The sequence below is a fragment of the Paracoccidioides lutzii genome (assembly GCF_000150705.2).
Source record: "Paracoccidioides lutzii Pb01 unplaced genomic scaffold supercont2.28, whole genome shotgun sequence".
Lineage (NCBI taxonomy): Eukaryota > Fungi > Ascomycota > Eurotiomycetes > Onygenales > Ajellomycetaceae > Paracoccidioides > Paracoccidioides lutzii.
In genome coordinates, this window is record NW_015440974.1 from 63,547 (window position 1) to 71,355 (window position 7,809).

The following is a 7,809-nucleotide window of genomic DNA, read 5'->3' on the forward strand; positions in this document are numbered from 1 at the left end:
ATTCGCCGTTCGAAATCCCCGCCATTGACCTTTCATCCCTACTGCCGACATCCGTACGCCTTGGAGCTTTCCGCATGTTTTCTATATATTCACGTCCCAGCTCTATTTTCATATCAGTGCCTTTCGCAAGCCTCTCAAGTGATGCTAGCTGATATTTTTGTATATTTAAATTAGCCAAGAATTTCGATTCAGGCTGATGGTTGAGGTTGAAAGTTGCTGATGCGAAACGAAGAACGGAGGGCATCGACGGATCCGAAGGCTGTATTAAACATGCCTGTAGCTGGCCTGAAGTAATCAAGCCTACCACAAAATCATCCGTCAATTGGGTGTCGGTCCCTAAATAAGACGATATATCCAGTGTTGATAGTGCAGCGAATGTTTTTTCAAGTTTCACGACAGAGAAACGCTGATACGCAAGCAAGGCTTGTGAAACTAAGCCTATGTTGTTATCCTAGTGAGGAAAATGAAATAGTAAAGAACGCGGCAGAAGTTAGCGATAAGTCACAGGATTCCAAGTAAACACCCTTTAAGGCCAATTATATCACCCACCGAAAACCAAACTGCTTCACCAGCAGAAACCTCTGCTTGTAACCTTCGAAAGTCCCCAGATTTGAAAACATCAGCTAGAGAGTCGTAGGGTTTTGCTAGTGATCTGAATACTTTTGCTGTGGAGGGTGTAACCGTTCTTGGCATAGGGAGGGGCTATAGTAAATCATAAAGCATTAGCGGTTTGGATATGAATGACAATTCCCCAAGTATGTACATACCTTTCCCTTTTCCAAAAGGCAAACCAAAACCCATTTCTTGTATGCATCTACCATAATCATGCTTAATGAGTTTGTTGTAGGTGCAGAAATAACTATTTCAAGGAAATGGATGGCGTTGTCCCATTTTTTGAGGCCCATATAAATCATCGCACCGTACAGAAAGTACTCTAGGTAAGATCTGTGGTTTATCTTTCCCGACAATCCTGAGGAGGCAGTGATAAAGGACATGCTTGACTCATGTTGCTGGCACGGAAGGATTTGGGACCTTTTAATAAATAGGTTGTCGGAAGTAGTTGGGAAATGACAGAGAGGCTTATCTAGAATATCGAGAGCACAGAGGTAAGACCTCGATAGAAGACACAGGCGTACAAATGTGGTATGCAATGATGTGAAGGTGGAGGACGATGGGTCAAGACGGAGTATAGCGTGTTTTAAAGGATGAAGAGCCACCAGAGGCTTCTTCAACTGTAAGTATAAAACATAAAGTAATATTGGGGTGGGGTAGCTCACTCGTGACGAAATCTCGGCTGATTTCGCAACCATTTCAACAAGATTTCGGAATTCCTGGCCAGCGTACCTCACCTGGATGCGATCAAACACTTTCAGGAGTGTTATTGACTTTGACCATAGCTCCCCTCCCGGAAGCCATGCAACTGGAAATGGCTCCTTGGTATCTTCCTGTGAAACCTGATAGTGGGATAGAAGAACAAAAATGTAAGCCAGAGTTTGACGTCCTGGATCCAGCAACTGCCCACAACAAACTCGTTAGTCAGGTATATATCATGATATGTGATTCCTTTTGTTGCATTCTGCGGGGGAGCTTGTAAAGAGCGACAACTGCAAAGGAGCGAGCGAACCTCCAGAAAATTTCCCTTTCCAGGGATATGCGCAACCAACTTCTGCGAAGGTATGCATTTTAGCTCCAAATAATGACCCCGTATCTCTTTATCGTACTTCACATCAGATGTTGGACGTCCTTTCGGCGAAGGTGTGGGAGGGAAGGAAAGTAAACGAGAGAGAATTTCCGCCATAGCGAAGGTGAGGGAGAATATGATATCCGACAGCAAATCCTTCACGATATCTTCCCGTATTAGATGTATACTCTATAACCTATTCGACCATGCCTCAGCTAGTGCGGGAACTTAAAAGGGATATGGGGATGACTCGATCGATGGTATCGAAATTAGGTGGATATACTGGCCGGTGTGAATGCGTGAAGGCAGGCTGTGTCTTCTGTTAGTTTGATGTTATATAACTGAGTATATATTTGCTGGTCAACGCCAACCAATGCTCTATCCTGGTGGTGGACCATATTATATAGGTAGTTAAACGCTCCAGTTAATCACACTACAGGAGATCGGAATCCTTGAAATTCAAGCTGCGTACCTTTGCAGTTCAATATAAGCTGGTAAAATTGATATCAGCCCACAAAAGAAGAATGGAAGCTTCCAATCTCCCAGAGTAGATATGAGGACTATTTGTTTTGCGCTGTGGCTGTTAATGGTGATTGAAGTTTGAGGCTGTTAAGGTCAGGTAACACAGTTGTAGTGTGATTCACGTGCTGATAACAAAACCATCTACCTGTGGAGCTTTAAAGGAGTCCAGGTTTGGGCTATTTATTAAATATCAAAGTGGGATTTTTGTTTCTCCTTTTTAACCACAACATACTTCTACATTTACATGTATTTTTTAATCCCCTCATTCAATTGGAATTTACTTGCGCCCGAAGTATCGCCAGTTCCGTCGTTGTATGCCAATCGCTGTACGCCAACAATGTTGCTAACCGATGCATCACCTGTGGAGGCGGCAAAAACAGCCTCTGAGTCCTCGCGGCTTCTCGCAACGCTCTCTAGTTCAGCGCGAAATGAGGCTTTGGACTTGATATATGCCTCTCTGTCGAAACAAAAGGATGCTATCCTTGAAGCAAATGCGAGAGATGTCAAGGCCGCCATTAAAGCAGCGGAAAATGGTGAACTGAGCTTGAGCATCCTGAAAAGGCTGGACCTGAGTAGACCTGGGAAGTATGAGGACATGCTGAAGGGCATTCTGGACGTGCGGGATTTGGAAGATCCGAGTAAGTCCTAGATATCCCTATTTTTGCTTTTGCTTGCTTCCCTCTGTTGTTCCCCGAACGGTGCTGAATGAATCTATGGGTTCGATAGTTGGGAAGGTGACGCTACGCACTCTTCTAGATGACAATCTCATTCTTGAAAGAGTTACTTGTCCGATTGGGGTATTGCTTGTAATATTCGAGGCACGACCGGAAGTGATTGTCAATATTGCTGCCCTGTCAATCAAATCTGGAAATGCGGCCATCCTGAAAGGTACTGTGATGTTATGCAAAACCCATTGTTCACTCAGAGGTTATCTCTTTTCCTAACGCCAATTCCAGGAGGCAAGGAATCGACGGAGTCTCTCGTGGCCATCTCAAATATCATTTCGGAATCCATATCCAAGTCGCAGGTCCCAAATACTTCAATCCAGCTTGTTAAAACAAGAAATGCCATACTTCCTTTACTAGCTCAGGATAAGTATATTGACCTTGTTATACCTCGTGGGTCCAACGACCTAGTTCGTTACGTGAAGGAAAACACCAAAATTCCCGTTCTCGGCCATGCTGATGGAATCTGCTCGATATATCTTCATTCGGACGCCGATTTATCAATGGCAACAAAAGTAATAATTGATGCTAAAACTGGATACCCCTCAGCATGCAATGCTGTTGAGACCCTTCTTGTTGACCAAGATGCTCTGTCTACCCTATTACCGGCTATTGCGGATGCCCTACTGGCTAAAGGCGTAACCCTCCGTTGCGATAAGCCATCAAAGCTTGCTCTCCAAGCAAAACTCTCTCCTGTGCAGTCATCACTCCTACAAGACTCAACGGAGGCTGATTACAACACTGAGTTTTTGGACCTTACTCTTGCGATAAAAACGATATCATCAACTACTCCCCAAGAAACTCCAGTCGCCGTCGCCATCGCACATATAAATTCACATTCCTCGAAACACACGGATGTCATTCTAACCTCATCGAGGACTATCGCAGAACGTTTCCTGGCTGGTGTGGATAGTGCTGGTGTTTATTGGAACGCGAGCACCCGATTAGCTGACGGGATGAGATATGGGTTTGGAACAGAGGTTGGCATTAGCACGAATAAAATTCACTCGAGAGGACCAGTGGGTTTGGAGGGGTTGACTATCTACAAATATTTCATTCAAGGCAATGGCCAGACAGCCGGCGATTATTTTGAAGGCGAAGGCGGGAAAAGCTGGAAACATCGTAAATTGACTATATAATTCCAGTAGGAAGAGAAGTTCATTTCTGATAATGATTGTACAAAATCCTTATAATTGAAAAGCACGACACATATTAATCAATATGCGCATGCTCTGTTTTAATTCTCCGGCCCATGTGCTTGCAAGAACCCAGCCCGTAGATCCAACCTGCGGATTTACATGTCCTCTTCGCTTGATTGGAGAGAATTTCCTCTACTCGTATAGGCATTATTCTCTGTTTCTTTGTGTTAAAAAACCGACTAGCATTTGGACGTAATAAAAGACAAGGAGAAAAGAAAGGTTCAGGAATTCCAGGGAGGTTAAGTTGTGAAACATTATTCATCATGGGCTCCTTCAATCTGACTAGAAAATTGTGATGGCCAATTTCACAAGCCTGTCTCACGCGATTTGCTGAACCTGAACAAGAACCCATAGAAAACACCCTAAACCTTGAAGCCACGGGACCGTCTCCGACCACGAGCCCGCTCGAATTTCCGACCTTTGCTCTGGACATATGGTTTCTGCACACGAACAAAAGCGAGTTAGCAAACTAGGAGTCCAGACTCACGGTATATATATCAGAAAATTTCTCTCTAACCTTTCCACTGTGTGGGCCGAAGCCAAAGTGTTTTACAGCCTCCCTCGCGTTCTTGGGACCCCGCAGCAGTAATGTGTTGGCACCAGTTGGGGATCTGAGGGCCAGCTGGTCCAGAGTCAAGGTTTCACCGCCGGCCTTCTCAATTCTAGCTCTGGCGGTGGAAGTGAACCGAAGAGCAGCAACGGAAATCTTTGGGACGTTGAGGAGCCGGTTGTCATCGGTGACAGTACCAACAATAACGATGGTCTTTCCCTTGTTCGCTTCTGCTGTTTCCTTGGTCCCAATGGCGCTCACAATTCGGGAAAGAGATACCGGGGGGCGGTTAATACGGGACATGAAAAGACGTCGTAGGACAACCTTGTTGAAGCTGGAGTCGGTACGGCCTGCGGTTTGTTTTTTTTTAGAAAATACGCAAAAAATTATGCTATGGCGTTTGTCCCCTTCTGCTTCAAAAGGCAAGTATTTTGCGGGGGTATAGCTTACGGGCAAGGAAGCGATACAGCTTCACGAGAAGCAGGAGGTAGACATTATCACTCTTGGGTGCCTTGCGGTGGGAACCCCGGACATGGTGGCGGTCCAAATCGATACCTATTAACGATTGACGAAGAAGCTTGCATCAGCATTCCCTCCTCATGTCGCAGGTCATACAGGAGAAATTCGAAGCGATCAGAACCGTTCAACAAGGAATACAGTGTGGCTTACCCATGGCTGTTGGATACCGTTGTCGAAAGCTGACTTTTACACCGATGCGAGAGTCGACGACTGCAAAAGATGATCTTGGTTGGTTTGATTATTTTGAAGCCGCTGAGTGTGCGGGAGTAACCCTACGCTAGCCGTTTCGGGACGCTTTCCAGAAGGGGAAGGCGGTGTGTGTGCAAACATTGCGCTAGTCCTAAACAGGCGGCTCCAAGGAGTAAACGTGTTTTGGCGCCTGTGGACAGGTAAACGTACGAAGTAGTTCCTGATGGGATGATGATAATAACTATGCACATAATGATATTCATGGAAAATAGGTATTCTATTGTATTTACAACATTTGCATCGTATTGATTAGATGATTAACCCGTCTAATAAAGGCTCTTCAGGATATCGTTTCCCCTTTTGTCCGTCTCTAAAATGAAGTCCAACTCCAATAGTTTTTAAGATCATCAACGCAAGAAAAGTGTACAGAAAATTGGAGTAGCAGAAGTAGCAGAAAATATGAAAAAGGGAAAAAGGGAACTAAGGGAACTAGTGAAACAAGATGAGGCATCAAGGAAGACCATCAAATAGGCTAAGTGCACATAGTGCAAGCATGAAAGGCCCCCGCCAAATCTGGTAGCCCGCAGTGGGCCAATACAGATGTACAGTGCATGCAATCAGTGGTTGTTGGCCCAGCATGAGGACGAATGCCGGGAACAAGGTTCTCAACCAGTGTTTTAAAATCCAACCCTTATTCCTAATCACTGTCACCAAGCCTCATAAAAAAGTCACGGGTCAGTTCATAGCTCAGCCAGCTGCTCGCCATGCTAGGGGCCACCTTGAGTAAGTTCGGAACGATTCCTTTATAGAGGCCTCTGACTCCCTCTTGCTTTTTGATAAGCCTCACTGCATCCCAGATGGAGGTGTATTGGTATCCCAAGCCAGACATCGTATTGACCTGGAATCTTCTTCGGAGGACATCGCTGTATCGGTTGGTTAGATATACTTGACAAACTAAATTGACGGTAATATATTTTTTTAAATGGAAACGAGGTCTCACAATGGATATGTGCATGTCTGCGCGACAGCACCTGATATTGCACCGGCCAACAGCTTGCGGTAAGGGCTAGGGTTAAGATCTCCCTCAGGAGTTAGATACTTCCGCACTGACTCATAGGTCATGAAATTTAACCCTACCTTCATATAAAATTAGCTAGGATTCTGTGTGACCAGCTCGACAGTATAGCGATTTGGATAACTTACATAAGGGGCAACGCCGGCAATGGTGGGAATGATCCCACGATAAAGAGCAAGGAAACCACCTTCATTACGGTACATCAATCGCATCGTCCCAAATATTCCTGGTAACGGTTGTTCTGGCCCCTTGCGGAGTTCGCGAAAGGAAGCAGACTGGATGGAGAGCCTTGTTCTTACGATATCTAACGGATAAGTAAATGTAACAGACGTGATACCAGCGAGGCCTCCACAAAACAGACGACGTAGAGGGGTAAGTTCGCCGCCCGGAGTTGGCTCAAAAAACTGGTCTCCATGTTAGCAAAGCGGAAGAAGGAACACAAATTCAAGTAAGAACCCCTCAAAAAAGAGTTTCATGGCAACTGGAATCAAAAGGTAAATGATTGCGAAACGGCCAACTCGTCAATACTGCCGCAAGAGATCCGAAAGGGCAAGGTCGGAGAAATAACATCAGCTTACCCCTTTATAAAGGCTATAGCTTCCAAACTGAACGGCAGAGTAGGGGACTATACGGATACAATTGGTCCCGTTGCCCCGCATGAAACCCTTCCATCCCTCTTCTTTGCCTATTTTGACTAGTGCTTTCCATATTGACAGTTTATATTCTGTTCTGCCGACACTCTGGATTTGAAGCAAGATCTTCAATCGCTCGAGGGGAGAAACGATGGTCCGCGACACTGCACCAGCTACCCCACCTGCGAGAAAAGCGGCCGTCACAGGTTCCGATAACCTGTCCTTGGTCTGCTGAAGAAGAGAAGTAGTTGGCTGGGAAAGGGATTCCTGATTGCAGTTAATACGAAAGTGCCCAAGCGGGAGGGAGAAACAAAAAAAAGAGCGGTGGTGGTGGGGAAAAGGAAGGCTTAGATATCGGAAAGATACGAAGGGTTAAAAATATGTGATATTGGATTATACCTTGATGTGAGATTCAGATCCAGGCGATGGCAAAGGCGTCAAGCGCCTCTCCGAAGCTTCATTTCGAGCTCCGTCCCTTGGACTTAGCCTCATGATGAGGAAGCCTTGAAGGATGCGAAACTCCCACGGTAGCTGCGAGCTCCCTTTATCTCGCATCAAGCCAAAGCACGTTGGACGAGTAACTCTCTTCGCCTGAGCGTCCTGGCAAGCTCTTTCATCAGGCAAGGAACAAAAACAACGTTCGTTCGGGTGGATATTTGCTAGCGGCTTTGAAAGGGAGTTTTCCGGTAACAAGAGTCTTAACACTGTACAGTCCAT

The 7,809-nt window shown here is 45.5% G+C and overlaps 4 protein-coding genes across 4 annotated transcripts; 1 reads left to right on the top strand and 3 right to left on the bottom strand.

Moving 5' to 3' along the window:
• Nucleotides 1-165: 165 nt before the first annotated feature.
• PAAG_07953 (hypothetical protein) lies at nt 166-1,798 on the bottom strand (the record flags this gene model as incomplete). The annotated part of the gene is made up of 6 exons (XM_015846383.1): nt 166-216; nt 305-451; nt 550-702; nt 768-1,223; nt 1,278-1,514; nt 1,625-1,798. The coding sequence occupies 6 exons, from the start codon at nt 1,796-1,798 to the stop codon at nt 166-168; spliced, it is 1,218 nt and encodes a 405-aa protein (XP_015700818.1).
• Nucleotides 1,799-2,540: 742 nt separating this feature from the next.
• On the top strand, nt 2,541-4,067 carry PAAG_07954 (gamma-glutamyl phosphate reductase; the record flags this gene model as incomplete). The annotated part of the gene is made up of 3 exons (XM_002790022.2): nt 2,541-2,841; nt 2,930-3,091; nt 3,160-4,067. The coding sequence occupies 3 exons, from the start codon at nt 2,541-2,543 to the stop codon at nt 4,065-4,067; spliced, it is 1,371 nt and encodes a 456-aa protein (XP_002790068.2).
• A 422-nt stretch (nt 4,068-4,489) lies between these two features.
• On the bottom strand, nt 4,490-5,350 carry PAAG_07955 (60S ribosomal protein L18; the record flags this gene model as incomplete). Its single annotated transcript, XM_002790023.2, has 4 exons — nt 4,490-4,567; nt 4,645-5,027; nt 5,128-5,232; nt 5,347-5,350. 4 exons carry the CDS (start codon nt 5,348-5,350, stop codon nt 4,490-4,492), a joined length of 570 nt encoding a protein of 189 aa, XP_002790069.1.
• Nucleotides 5,351-6,082: 732 nt separating this feature from the next.
• On the bottom strand, nt 6,083-7,584 carry PAAG_07956 (mitochondrial carrier protein; the record flags this gene model as incomplete). Its single annotated transcript, XM_002790024.2, has 5 exons — nt 6,083-6,308; nt 6,386-6,522; nt 6,589-6,864; nt 7,039-7,359; nt 7,492-7,584. The coding sequence occupies 5 exons, from the start codon at nt 7,582-7,584 to the stop codon at nt 6,083-6,085; spliced, it is 1,053 nt and encodes a 350-aa protein (XP_002790070.1).
• Nucleotides 7,585-7,809: the final 225 nt, after the last annotated feature.